Below are 14,272 nucleotides of genomic sequence, written 5' to 3' on the forward strand. Positions count from 1 at the left end.
GACAGTTTTAGATCTCAGCGATGCATATTATCACGTCCCTATTCACAAGGAATTTCAGAAATTCCTCAGACTAGCAGTCTTCATAAACGGGGAGGTAAAAGATTTCCAGTACAGAGCCCTCCCCTTCGGAATATCAATAGCCCCCGCGTAGTCACAAAATTGGTAGCGGAAATGATGGCTCATCTGAGGGAGCAAGATATCTTAATCATCCCATACCTGGACGATTTTCTAATAGCAAGCGACTCAGCCCAAAACTGCAGAGAACAGAGGGACAGAGTAATGAACACCGTGATAAACCTGGGGTGGTTTCTGAATTTAAACAAGTTAAGGTTGGAACCCAGCAAAATTCAAGAGTTTCTAGGGCTAACACTGGACTCTCAAAAACATTATGCACATAGTGACAAAGGTCTTACGGAATTCCTCCATGACATTAAGGAAAGCAATGTCACTACTAGGCTTACTTTCCGCATGTCTACCAGCAGTCCAGTGGGCACAGCTACACACAAGATATCTCCAGTGGGATATATTAGAAAATCAGTCAGTGCTAAGAGGTCACCTAGAGGGTCACATAACTCTAAATTCTTCCTATATTCATTCCAAACTTTGGTGGAAGGATGCCCACAACCTATCCGGAGGGATTCCCTGGGTAACAAAGGCAGTGGCGTAGCGTGGGGGGGCGGTCTGCCCCAGGCGGCACATGTGTGGGGGCGGCACGGCAGCAGCAGCAATTCCTCTCTGTGGGAGAAGCGCGGAGGCAGTGAGGCACAGTGCAGTGCAGTAGCGGGCAGGGAGCAATCACAGCAGCTCCGCTGCCTGCAAGCGGGAATAGCAGGAGCGGAGCTGCAAGGGTCCGTCCTGCTTCCTGCCCGGAGGCTGCGCTTCCTGTTTGACACAGAGAAGCGCCTCTGAATGACATCATCATTCAGCGGCCGCTGCTGTGTGAGCGAGGAAGCGCGGGCGATGCTGCAGACAGGTGAGAGGAGAGAGGTGGTGTCTGTGTATGTATGTATGTATGTCTGTGTGTGTATGTCTGTCTGTCTGTGTGTGTGTATGTCTGTCTGTGTGTGTGTATGTATGTCTGTGTGTGTGTGTGTGTGTGTATGTCTGTATGTATGTATGTATGTCTGTCTGTGTGTGTATGTCTGTCTGGGTGTATGTCTGTTTGTATGTCTTTGTGTGTGTCTGTGTGTGTGTGTGTAGGTTAGCCTGGCCCTGGAGGAGATGGGGACATGAGAAGACCGTGATGGGGAGAGAAGGCCATAATGCCTGGGGTGATGGGAGAAGGCCATGAGGGGGTAATGGGAGAAGGCCATGATGGGGGTGATGCAAAGAAGGCAATGATGGGGGTAATGGAGCAGACTATGATGGGAGTGATGGGGTGATGGAGCACGCAATGATGGGAGTGATGGGGAGAAGGCAATGATGGGGTGAAGACAATGATGGGGTGATGGAGCAAGCAATGATGGGAGTGATGGGGAGAAGGCAGTGATGGGGTGAAGGAGAAAGCAATGATGGGAGTGATGGAGCAGGCAATGATGGGGGTGATGGAGCAGACAATGATGTGAGTGATGGGGTGATGGAGCAGGCAATGATTGGAGTCATGGGGAGAAGGCAGTGATGGGGTGATGGAGAAGGCAATGATGGGAGTGATGGAGAGAAGACAATGATGGGGTGATGGAGCAGGCAATGATGGGAGTGATGGGGAGAAGGCAGTGATGGGGTGAAGGAGAAGGCAATGATGGGAGTGATGGAGCAGGCAATGATGGGGGTGATTGAGCAGACAATGATGGGAGTGATGGGGTGATGGAGCAGGCAATGATGGGGGTGATGGGGTGATGGAGAAGGCAATGATGGGAGTGATGGGGAGAAGGCAGTGATGGGGTGAAGGAGAAGGCAATGATGGGGAGAAGGCAAGGGTAGGGGTGATGGGGAGAGGCAATGATGGGGGTGATGGAGAGGGCAATGATGGGGTGGTGGGGGAAAAATAAATGATGATGGGGTGATGGGGGAGAATGCAATGATGGTGGTGGTGGAAAGGGCAATAAATGGGGGTGGTGGAGGAGGAGGAAATGATGGAGGTGGTGGAATGGGCAATGATGGGAGTGGTGGGGGAGAAAGCAAAGATAGTGGTGGGGAGAAGAAAATGATGGAGGTGGTGAAGAGGGCAATGATGGGGTGGGGGAGAGGACAATGAGGGGTGTGGGGGATTGGGATGGGAGGAAGGGGGACTTATAATGGCCTTAGGAACAGGGGGAGGTGGAGGAAGACATTATCGTTTATTATGTCTAACACAGTCCCTTAGTATATAGTGTACTCACTATGTCTAACACAGTCCCTTAGTATATAGTGTACTCACTAATTCTGTATAACACCATCTTTAGTTGCATAGTTTCCTCTTTTATTATGTATAACACCATCCCTTATTACGTACCATCCTCTCTAGTTATATATGATGCCGTCCCTTATTATATAGCTTCCTCTGCTGTTATGTATAGTGCTGTCTCTTACATAGTGTATTCTTGTTAATTTTGTTATTTACAGTGCCCTCTTTTATTACATAGTCCCCTCTCTTTTTAGATATAAAATGACTGCTGATCGAGGAGCCGGTGACCAAACTACCAGTCCATCAGCTCCTCCATTAGAAAGGAAGCTTTCCCATGCTCCATCAGCCATCATTGCATTATGCAGCTAACAAGACAGGACAGTATGTAATAAAAAACAGGGCTCTATATAATCCAATATGTAAGGTCTGTCACATTATTAAAAATCATTTTTAAAAAAGCCATTAGGTCTTCATCCAGCATCATCAAGCTAATACATACATATATATACAGTGCCTACAAGTAGTATTCAACCCCCTGCAGATTTAGCAGGTTTGATAAGATGCAAATAAGTTAGAGCCTTCAAACTTCACACAAGAGCAGGATTTATTAACAGATGCATAAATCTTACAAACCAAAAAGTTATGTTGCTCTGTTAAATTTTAATAAATTTTAAACATACAAGTGTGGGTCAATTATTATTCAACCCCTAGGTTTAATATTTTGTGGAATAACCCTTGTTTGCAATTACAGCTAATAATCGTCTTTTATAAGACCTCATCAGGCCGGCACAGGTCTCTGGAGTTATCTTGGCCCACTCCTCCATGCAGATCTTCTCCAAGTTATCTAGGTTCTTTGGGTGTCTCATGTGGACTTTAATCTTGAGCTCCTTCCACAAGTTTTCAATTGGGTTAAGGTCAGGAGACTGACTAGGCCACTCCAACACCTTGATTTTTTGCTTCTTGAACCAGGCCTTGGTTTTCTTGGCTGTGTGCTTTGGGTCGTTGTCTTGTTGGAAGATGAAATGATGACCCATCTTAAGATCCTTGATGGAGGAGCGGAGGTTCTTGGCCAAAATCTCCAGGTAGGCCGTGCTATCCATCTTCCCATGGATGCGGACCAGATGGCCAGGCCCCTTGGCTGAAAAACAGCCCCACAGCATGATGCTGCCACCACCATGCTTGACTGTAGGGATGGTATTCTTGGGGTCGTATGCAGTGCCATCCAGTCTCCAAACGTCACGTGTGTGGTTGGCACCAAAGATCTCGATCTTGGTCTCATCAGACCAGAGAACCTTGAACCAGTCTGTCTCAGAGTCCTCCAAGTGATCATGAGCAAACTGTAGACGAGCCTTGACATGACGCTTTGAAAGTAAAGGTACCTTACGGGCTAGTCTGGAACGGAGACCATTGCGGTGGAGTACGTTACTTATGGTATTGACTGAAACCAATGTCCCCACTGCCATGAGATCTTCCCGGAGCTCCTTCCTTGTTGTCCTTGGGTTAGCCTTGACTCTTCGGACAAGCCTGGCCTCAGCACGGGAGGAAACTTTCAAAGGCTGTCCAGGCCGTGGAAGGCTAACAGTAGTTCCATAAGCCTTCCACTTCCGGATGATGCTCCCAACAGTGGAGACAGGTAGGCCCAACTCCTTGGAAAGGGTTTTGTACCCCTTGCCAGCCTTGTGACCCTCCACGATCTTGTCTCTGATGGCCTTGGAATGCTCCTTTGTCTTTCCCATGTTGACCATGTATGAGTGCTGTTCACAAGTTTGGGGAGGGTCTTAAATAGTCATAAAAGGCTGGAAAAAGAGATAATTAATCCAAACATGTAAAGCTCATTGTTCTTTGTGCCTGAAATACTTCTTAATACTTTAGGGGAACCAAACAGAATTCTGGTGGTTTGAGGGGTTGAATAATAAATGACCCTCTGAATACACTTTTCACAATTTAAAAAAAAATTAAACAAAGAAATAACATTCTTTTTTGCTGCAGTGCATTTCACACTTCCAGACTGATCTACAGTCCAAATGTCACAATGCCAAGTTAATTCCGAATGTGTAAACCTGCTAAATCTGCAGGGGGTTGAATACTACTTGTAGGCACTGTATATATAGAGAACTGCAAGAAGATGAGTCTAGAAATAATAACAGCAGAGTTAGTAGCAGACTAAAAATTAGATCTTTGAGTGTAGTGTGGGCTCTTCGGATGCTTCCGGATTATCAACGACCAAAGGGGCGGCAAATTTTTCGACTGCCCCGGGCGCCACAAACAGTTGCTACGCCACTGAACAAAGGTATCCCATATAATTACTACCGACGCAAGCCCCACGGGATGGGGAGCTCACATGAACAACCGAGTTGCACAGGGAAAATGGGAAAGTCAGGAATTAGGGGCTTCCTCGAACCAGAAGGAACTCTGGGCTGTCGGTCAAGCTCTTTCGATTTTTCTACCTTACCTACGGGGACAGCATGTCCGCATATTCTCGGATAGCCAGGCAGCAGTAGCTTGTATAAGCCATCAGGAGGATACCAGATCCCGAACTCTACTGGGACACACTTCCTCCAGGATCCTCAGCCTGGCGGAAGAAAAACCTTCTATCCCTTTCTGCACTACACATTTGGGGGGTAGAAAATCAAAAGGCCAATTTTCTAAGTCAAACTCAACTAAGGCAAGGCAAGTGGGTTTTAAATCAGTCCATTTTCTGTCAAATTACAAGGATATGGGGACTCCGGAAATAGATCTATTTGCCGATTACAAAAACAAAAAAGTAGAGGCATTCTGCTCTCTGAACCCCAGGGGGAATCTTCGAGCACTAGACGCCTTTATGTTTTCATGGACTCAGAATCTGACATATGCCTTTCCCCCGATTATCCTTATTCCGGCAGTCATATGGAAGGTCAGAGAAGACAAAACAAGGATGATACTAATAGCCCACTTTTGGTCAAAAAGAACTTGGTTCTCCTGGCTGAGGATACTATCTATCACCGACCCTTGGGTGCTACCGGATCTCCCGGACCTTCTGTCACAAGGATCGGTGTTACATCCTCAAGCAGCAAACCTGCATTTAACAGCATGGAATTTAAAGGGGCGCTGCTGAGAGAAAGAGGGTTCTCACACTACTAAAAAGCAGGAAACCAGTTACTACTAAGGCTTATGGCAAAACCTGGAGGAAGTTCCTGTCCACCTCCAAAGTAAAAATCCAGGATGGGGCCTCAATTAGAGAAGTACTTGAATTTCTACAAAAGGGTCTAGAAAAAGGCCTGGCAGTCAGTACCATAAAGGTACAAGAGGCAGCCTTAGGTGCACTCTAATCAGGTCATTGCAGGTAACCCATGGGTAACGCGGTTCATTAAAGCTGCAGCAAAATCTAGACCACTGGTTAGCCAAAAGCTACCATCCTGGGATCTGAATCTGGTCCTATCCCCTCTAACAGGTCCCCCATTTGAGCCTATAGTCACAGTTCACCTCAAAATCTTATCCTTAAAGACCGTCCTCCTGGAAGCTCTAACATCAGACCGCAGAGTAAGCAATATTCAAGCCCTTTCTGCGAGCCCCCCTTTCACAAAGATCTTAGATGATAGTTATCCTAAAACCTGATTCAACCTATTTCCCCAAAGTAGCATCTTTTTTCCACAGGTCCCAAGAGATAGTCCTTCCTTCCTTTTCCCCAAATCCTAGAAATAGTAAAGCATGCGCACTAATGCTTTTCGGCTTTGCCTGCAGTTGGGCAAAGCATACTGCGCACACGCGATTGGAGAGTGCAATGCGCAAGCGCGTAATATGGACGGCAACTACGGATATTACCTTAAATCTTGCGTACAGCGGCCAAGGAGGGGTGGAGGGAAGAAGCCAAAACACCGCCCATCGGACCGGACACAACTCATTTACATACAGCGCCAAATTGAGGTGACAGATTCCCTTTCACTTGTTGTAGGGGAATGGATTCTGCAAGATCCTGCTTTTCTACAGGTTTTGTGCAAAAGTTGTGGTTGAAAAGTGTTTGTTTTTTTTTTGCAGTGCATTGTCTTATACTTTTGCAGCAATAAAAAATGTTTTAGCCAGAGTTTAGCTATAAGTAAATTGTGAGATGTTGAATTCATTTCAAATGGTGCATTTTTTTCTGTTTTGTCTTTTTACAAATTGTAGTGTCTAGTGCAGTGGTGGCGAACCTATGACACACGTGCCAGAGGTGGCTCTCAGAGCCCTCTCTGTGGGTATGCTCGCAGTCATCCCATCACGTTGACCTTTTCTAGGATACAGCAGTTCTTTTGAGCCTGCTGTAAATATGACAGCTGGCTCAGAGAGGTTGCATCACACCGGCTCCGCGCAATCAGTTGTACTCGTGTCTTTCGGACCCAAGAACAGTTGAAACCCTCACCGCTAGCACTTCCGGGTCAGGGCGACGTCATCATCACGATCAGGTAATTTCATCACTTGGCTAACATCAAGCAACGCAGAGGAACAAACAACGTTGGTGGTACATGCTTCACATCGGAAATTTATTGTACTAGGGGGAGGATTGTTGAACAGAATGGGGAGTATGACTGTGGACACAGAATGGAGAGCGAAGAGGGGGAAAAATCTGAGGACATAGTTTGGGGAGCGAAGAAGGGATGAGGTAGAATCACAGTATGGGAAGTGGAGGGGGATGTATGAGGAAACATGAGAGGGGCATGGGTGCGGACACAGTACGGGGAGCGAGGGGTATGCCATGGGTGTAGACACTGTATGGGGAGATGTGCGAGTAGACAGTATGGAGAGCGAGGGGTTAAATATGTAAGGCGACAGTATGGTTGGCGAGGGTTGTGAGAGGAGACCGTATGAAGGAGGGGGAAATGAATGAGGAGACTATTGAGGGAAACCGTTTGAGACATTGAGGGGAGAAGAGTGTGAGGGAGCAAAGAATAGAGACTGGGTAGTGTGAAGGGCAGTATAGACAGGGGGATAGCATGTGTAGACAACGTAAGGGCACAGCTAGGAGGGGGCAGTATGCCACAAAGGGATAGTGTGATGAGGGGGCACAGTATACAGAGTGGACAGTAGGGGGGACACAGTGTGATGAGGGGGCCCATTATGGAAGGGAGAGGGCAGTGTGCAGGGCATGTACCATAACAGTACAGTGTGTGGGTCATATTTTGTGCAGGGAATATAGTGAGGGGCAATTATTTATTCAGGGGCTCAATGTAAGGCAGATATTTTTATTCAGGAGCATTATAATCACGCTACTATTTTTAAGGGCATCGTGTCAGGATGTGCTGCAAAAGACCAGAGAAGATGGAAGTGTGCTTATATGAGCTGTAGATTTGAAAAGTCATCATGGCAATTGAACAGGATGAAGAAAAGGAGAACAACTCCAATCAGACATAAGGTACCTGGATGTATATGTTAATTTGTGATACTAATTCTCATCAGCACTGTGGTTCCTGTATGGTCCACAGTCTGATGATGACTGATAACAACAACCCCCAACATCTGCTTATCATTGTTAAGGACATATTGGGGGGGGGGGGGGGGGGGGTAGGTTCATGCAATACAAATGTATATGGGTCTGACCTGACATTACAATTGACGTACCATGTACTATTGGTGGTCCTGGTGATGTAATCTTGCACTGATCATAGTTCAGGTGGTGTATTCATGTACTGATGGTGGTTCAGGTGATGTATACATGTACTGATGGTGATTTATTACTGTACTGCTGGTGTTTCTGATGATTTTTTTCTGTACGGATGAGGGTTGTGATGCTTGTTTCTATATTGATGGGGTCTACTAATGTATGTCTGTACTTCTGGTGGTTCTGGTGATGTGTTTCTGTACTGATGATGGTTTGGGTGTTTTTTCTCTACTGATGGGCATCCTAGTGATGTATTTGTACTGCTGGTGGTTCGGGTTGATAATTTAGTATGGCCCCCAAACTGAGTTATAATATCCATTAGCACTTGGCCATAAAAAAGGTTCCCATACCCTGGTCTAGCACAAGCTGCTTTAGTATTTTCTAGCCGGACAGGAAGCAATGACGTCCCATTCTTTGGTCACCTAATGTGACTCAAACAAAACATCTTCAGACGTGCTTCTGCTGATGCTGTGTAACAGGCCTTAGTTAAGTGGCCAAAGAATGAGACATTATTGCTCCCTGTCTAGCATGAGACCAACAGAGTGACAAGGAGTCAGTATACAGTCCCTTCCGGAGAGTACCCATAGCACAGTGCCTTCCAGAGAGCTCCCGGAACAGAGTGCTTTCTGGAAAGTACCTACAACACAGTGCTTTCTGAAGATTACCTATGACACAGTGCCTAACAGGGAAGCATGACAAACTCAAACTTTTATCTTTCAATAAAAAGTTGTTTATATCATTAAAGCTCTTTTATTGTGTTTTTCCTTTAATAAAAAAGATGTTAATGTATGAGTTCTCATAAATAAGTGGGTTTAGGGTTGCAGTTTGGGCACTCGGTCTCTAAAAGGTTCCCCATCACAGGTCTAGTGACTCATATACTTTTCTGTAGGTCAGGAAAATGAATGATAAAATACGTATCTGAATAAAAAAGCCACAAAACAGCTTGAACAAACATAAAATTTATTGTGCTTATTTACAATCCTGGAAGCCTACATATCGACTGTGTTATTAATGCCATTCTTTGCAACAGCAAACCTTCTAATCACAAGCACTGGACCTAAACAAGATTGATGTCACTTACAATGAAAGTTGCTTGACAATGACAATCGATATTGTTTATAGGAAAACCTGATGTGTAGCAGAGGGTAAATAAAAAAAATCTTCAATAGCTATTAGGTCTTTTGTATTTAAGCGTATGCAGACAGGCAGTGAGATTTCGTTATGAGTGAGTAAATAATGAATGTATGCATTATCTCTTTTAGGGTGTTTCTGCCTTGGCTCAAGTTATCTCTGTAAGACTCTTTGAGAACAATGTAAATCCTGTGGAAATCATGAATTCTTACCTTCCACCAGAAATTCGTGTTACAGGTAGTAAACCAAAACCAAATTCATAAAGTATACATCTTATTTGCAATGAGTTAATGAACAGTATAACATATTATGTTTGGTGTCTTTTTGGATCTAGGTGTAAAAAGAACAACCAAGGGCTTCAATTCTAAGCTTATGTGTGATGCACGGACGTATTCCTATACACTGCCCACATTTGCCCTGTCACGGGATACCATCTCTGTTCCTGACTCCAGCTTCCGTTTGTCTCGAGATGACTTCCATTATGTCAACAGACTTCTTTCTTTCTATAAAGGAACACACAGTTTCCACAACTTCACAAGAGGAAAACTGTCAGATGACCCCAGTGCACGTAGACACATGTACCAAATCTCCTGCTCAGAGCCCTTTGTTCGCCATGGTGTGGAATTTTCAAGAATTGTAATTACAGGACAAAGTTTCATGCTACACCAGATCCGTAAAATGGTTGGTCTTATCATAGCAGTGGTGAAAGGTGCCGTTACACCTGAATTTCTTCCTCTGTCAATGACGCTAGAAAAGACCAACCTTCCCCTGGCACCAGCTTTAGGGTTGGTTCTGGAGTGTACACATTTTGAGTCTCACAATTGGCGTTGCTATAGCAGTCACTCCTCCCGTACGGTAACCTGGGAGGAATTTTTGCCCACCACTGAAGCCTTCAGGGAGGAGAAGATCATGCCAGTCATCATTGATGGAGAACTTAGAGATCTTTCTTTTTCAAACTGGTTGCAGCAGTTTAGCGGATACACATTCTTGGTCATCTGAAATAAGACATTAGAAGATTTCCTATTTGGTAAAAAAAACCTTTTTAATATTTTGTTCTTTGTAAAGTACCGTACCAAATTATGTACTTTTGTGTTTTACTAAAATTTAACAGTCTGCAAAAATGTACTTTTATTGTACTTTAGATTCTTTCAGAATTTCTGAACTCGGTTGACTTTGAACTACTAGGGCCGTGATATCCATTAGTAAAACATTTCTTTAGCCTGCTGGAAACTGGAAGGATCAGCTACTATTAACAGAAGCAGAACATGGCCAGAGTCAGAGCTGTTCATGGCAATAAAATATCAATGCAAGGAGTTTCTCTTTATGGCCCCATTACTGCTCTATTTTGTATGGAGATGTAATAGATTTGCAGTAGAATTCCTAGCACTTTTCTCCTTTCAAACTCTGCACATATCCAACAGCCAAACTGATTGTTTAACAGGAATCTGTCAGTAGGATCAATCCTCCTAAGCTGTATGGGCATGCAGGTCATACAAAGTTGAAAAAAATGATACATTGATATCTGCGATCCAATGTCTTATTCCAGAGAAATCCATATTTTTCTGACATGTAAATGAGATGTTAAGATCTATGGACCAGACATAAATCTCCTCAAGAATCTCCATCCAGAGTTTATTTTAAATAAAAGGGAAAGTTACCCAGTGTGATATGTAATGGCCGCTCTCCTGATCTCACTGCAGAGCTGTGTGTGATCATACCTGACACATGTGCAGGTTCCTTTCAGCTTCAGCTTCCCTCTCACAGACAGACAGGGCTGTAATATTGTTACAATACAGAAGAGCTGTGAAAGCTGCAGCAAATAGACATCGTTCAGTTCTACTGTTCTGTGTTAGTTACTTGTCTCACATTGGTATCTCCTTCTTTTCATGAAAAATAATCTCTGGAGACAGATTCTCATACTGATCAGTGTCCGGTCCATAGATCTTAACAGCTCATTTACATATAAGAAAAACTGTGATTTCTCCAGACAAAGGCTAGGTTCATACGCGTTTTTGCTGCTTTTTTATGCAAATTAAAAGCTGCTTTTTACAGTACCAGGAAAACTATGAGATTTCAGAAATTTTAAGCACACACATTTTTTTTTCCTGACGGAATTGGAAAACTGCTGCTCTGTGGAAAACTACAGCATGTCGCTTCTTTCAGCTTTTTTACAGCGTTTTTTTTCACCCATAGAAAGCAATGAGTAAGTGTAAAAATGCAGCAAAAAACGTTGCCATTAGTGATGAACAAACATGCTCAGATAAGGTGTTTCTGAAATCTCCTTGCTTTTGCTGGTATTTTAAAACACAGCTTAAAATTTGCATAAAAAAGCATCAAACACACTCTGTGGGAAGATAGCCTTAGTGGGCAAAAAAGCAGGCACAGCAGGATGCTCACATTCCTTTTTTGTGTCCTTATGCGGTGTTCGGACACGTACACCCATAGTATTCCTTGGTGATGAGAACACGACAGGTTTTTTAAACGGACTCTGTGTCCCATGTGAAAAACCAGCAGACATGCCCTTTTTTTTTGCGCAGCACGGACAAAATGCTGGATGACACATGGATAATATCTGTACCGGTGCCTAGGAAAAGCAGTAGAGTTGTGAGTTGTATTCAGCACCCGTGGGCTCCTGCGTCATTTTCATAACCAGCAGGGGAAAGCCCACGGCTTGGGGCTGATGTTAATAATCTGGGAAAGATCCCTAAAGGTTCCCAGGCTATTAATAACAGCTCACAGCTGTTTGCTTATCCTTTACTAGTTAGTGAACGGGGGACCCCAGAAAAAAAATGACGTAAAGTCCCCCTATAAATTCAAACCAGCAAAGGCTATGCAACCGTTTCTGTGGGAATACAGAAAAAGCTGTGTGGGGGAACTCTTTTAAATTTGGGTAGGCCCTGAAACATTGTGACTGGAAAATCATCAAACAAACTGAGGTGCAGTCTAACATTGGCTGGGTGTGGATGGTATACTAGTATATTCATACAAACGTGTCCTGTGGGATCCACAACTGGTTAATTTTAAGGTGAGCAGGCCCACATTGGCAGTGGACAGGTGCATGCACCTGTTTGTGATCACATCTCCTGCCGTGCTAAACGCACGTTCCAATAGTACACCTTCAAGTCGTAAAGGGCAAACTCAGGCCATGTGGCCAGTAGATTATTACACTGCCTGTTTTCAGAGTCCCCCCCCAAAAAAAACAAATAAAAAAAAACAGTGTTGGCTACCTCATGCTACTTCCTTGTTCTACATTGTTATTTTTTTAGTCTATGTTCTTTTAAGTCTGTTCCTTAACTGAAACAAAAAAGAAAACCGTGTTGGATGCCTACTCCCCTGCCTCTTCCATCTACACTGCCACATCCACCTCCTTCACTTGGACCTCTGCCTCCTGGTTAAAGATTTTTTTTTCTTTTAAATTCTCTTTTATTTTAAATAATTTCCTTATCCATATTTGTTTGCAGGGCTGTTGTCCTGCTCTTACCCCCATTTAGCTTCCTTTTGCAGCCCCCAGCTCTGACTATGACCTTTTGAAAGCCATTTCAACCCCTTTCCAACATCAGATGTAATAGTACGCCGATGTCGGACTCCCCTGTTGAGTGCGGGCTCTGTCACTGAGCCCACACCTTTCCGGTCAGCTGATCTGTACCGCTGACATGTGTCCGCAACAGCCGCGGGTGGAATAGCAATCCACCGTGGCTGTTAACTAGTTAAATGCCGCTGTCAATTTCTGACAGCGGCATTTAACTCGGGCTTACCAGAATTGCGCCACTAAGCCCGCCCATCGGTGACCCATCACATGATCGCGGGTCACCGATGGGTCGGCATGACATCCAGAGGTCTCCAGCAGACTTCTATTGTTGTCATAGCCAGATTGTTATAAGCGCCGCCCCGTGGTTGGCGCTCACAGCAATTGAGCATTTCTGCTACACACAGGCGATCTGATCATCGCCTGTATGTAGCAGAGGTGATCAAAGTACTGCTGCTTCTAGTCTCCCATGGAGACTATTGAAGCATGCAAAAAGTAAAAAAAAAAGTTTTAAAAATTTATTACAAAAATAAAAAAATATAAAAGTTCAAATCACCCCCCTTCTATTCAAAATAAAACAATTAAAAAAATCAAATATACACATATTTGGTATTGTCGCGTTCAGAATCGCCCGAACACCAGAATTACATTTTTTTTCGTCACCGCAACAATTGCAATAAAATACAATAATAGGCGATCAAAAGAACATATCTGCACCAAAATCAATAAAAATGTCAGCTGGACGCGCAAATAATAAGCCCTTATCAAGCCCCAAATCATGAAGAATACAGGTCACGGGAAATGGCACCTTTTTTTTTTTTTTCCACTAAACTTTGGATTTTTTTTCACCACTTAAATAAAAAGAACCTAGACATATTTAGTGTCCATGAAATTGTAATGACCTGGAGAATCATAATGGCAGGTCAGGGGAAGGCACATTCAGCCGAAACGCACGTAGAGGTCGTGGCACCTACACGTCTGAATTAATTGATTGAATACTTTTGATTTTTTTTTTTTGCCTCCTCATCTCCATTATATTGATTTGAATTGATCTATAAATTGGCTATTGAATCCTTCATGGTGTGACATCAAGTCATATTATTATATACAAGTGTTTGATGTTTGGAGCAGTCTGCTATGTATATTATATATTTGCCTCTTCTCCTGTGATGCCAACTTTTCTTGGTATCTTTTCACCATCTCTGAAATCCCTATTTATTATATGGTTATATGTTTTTAATGAAAATAAATTTCAATAAAATTATAATCTTTTAAATCACTCCGGTTCTATTATGTGCAATTTTCTTCATTCTTGGGTTTACAGTTCTTCTTGCACTGAACTTTCTATATCTAATTCCCGGCATGGGCACAGGTATTCTTAATTGTATTACCCTGTGCATTGTGGTCTATATTTGTTTTATGAGCATTCTATAATGCTGTAGATAAGCCCCCAGTCCGACCTGAAAAGTAAGAAAAATAACATTTATTATACTCACCCGGGGGGGGCGGTCCGATGGGTGTCGCAGGTCCGGGTCCAGCGCCTCCCATCGTGTATCGATGCCGTCCTCCTGCTTGCTTCATCGCTCCCCGGCATCGCACTCCTGTGCAGGCGTACTTCTCTGCCCTGTTGAGGGCAGAGCAAAGTACTGCAGTGCGCAGGCAGCGGGAAAGGTCAGAGAGG

General features: G+C 43.9%; 1 protein-coding gene across 2 annotated transcripts in view; it reads left to right on the forward strand.

The window, feature by feature from the left end:
• LOC141084115 (pseudouridylate synthase 1 homolog) overlaps window positions 1-13,870 on the forward strand; it is a 52,030-nt gene extending 38,160 nt beyond the window's left edge. For both annotated transcript variants that reach the window (XM_073568573.1, XM_073568574.1), the window contains exons 5-6: window positions 9,197-9,302; window positions 9,400-13,870. In XM_073568573.1, the coding sequence (XP_073424674.1) occupies window positions 9,197-9,302; window positions 9,400-10,064 (771 nt within the window). In that variant the 3' untranslated portion in view covers window positions 10,065-13,870. The remainder of the gene's footprint in view (window positions 1-9,196; window positions 9,303-9,399) is intronic.
• Window positions 13,871-14,272: the final 402 nt, after the last annotated feature.

This window comes from Dendrobates tinctorius, unplaced genomic scaffold (assembly GCF_039654945.1).
Source record: "Dendrobates tinctorius isolate UK_male_01 unplaced genomic scaffold, ASM3965494v1 ptg000022l, whole genome shotgun sequence".
In the NCBI taxonomy this organism is placed as follows: Eukaryota; Metazoa; Chordata; class Amphibia; order Anura; family Dendrobatidae; genus Dendrobates; species Dendrobates tinctorius.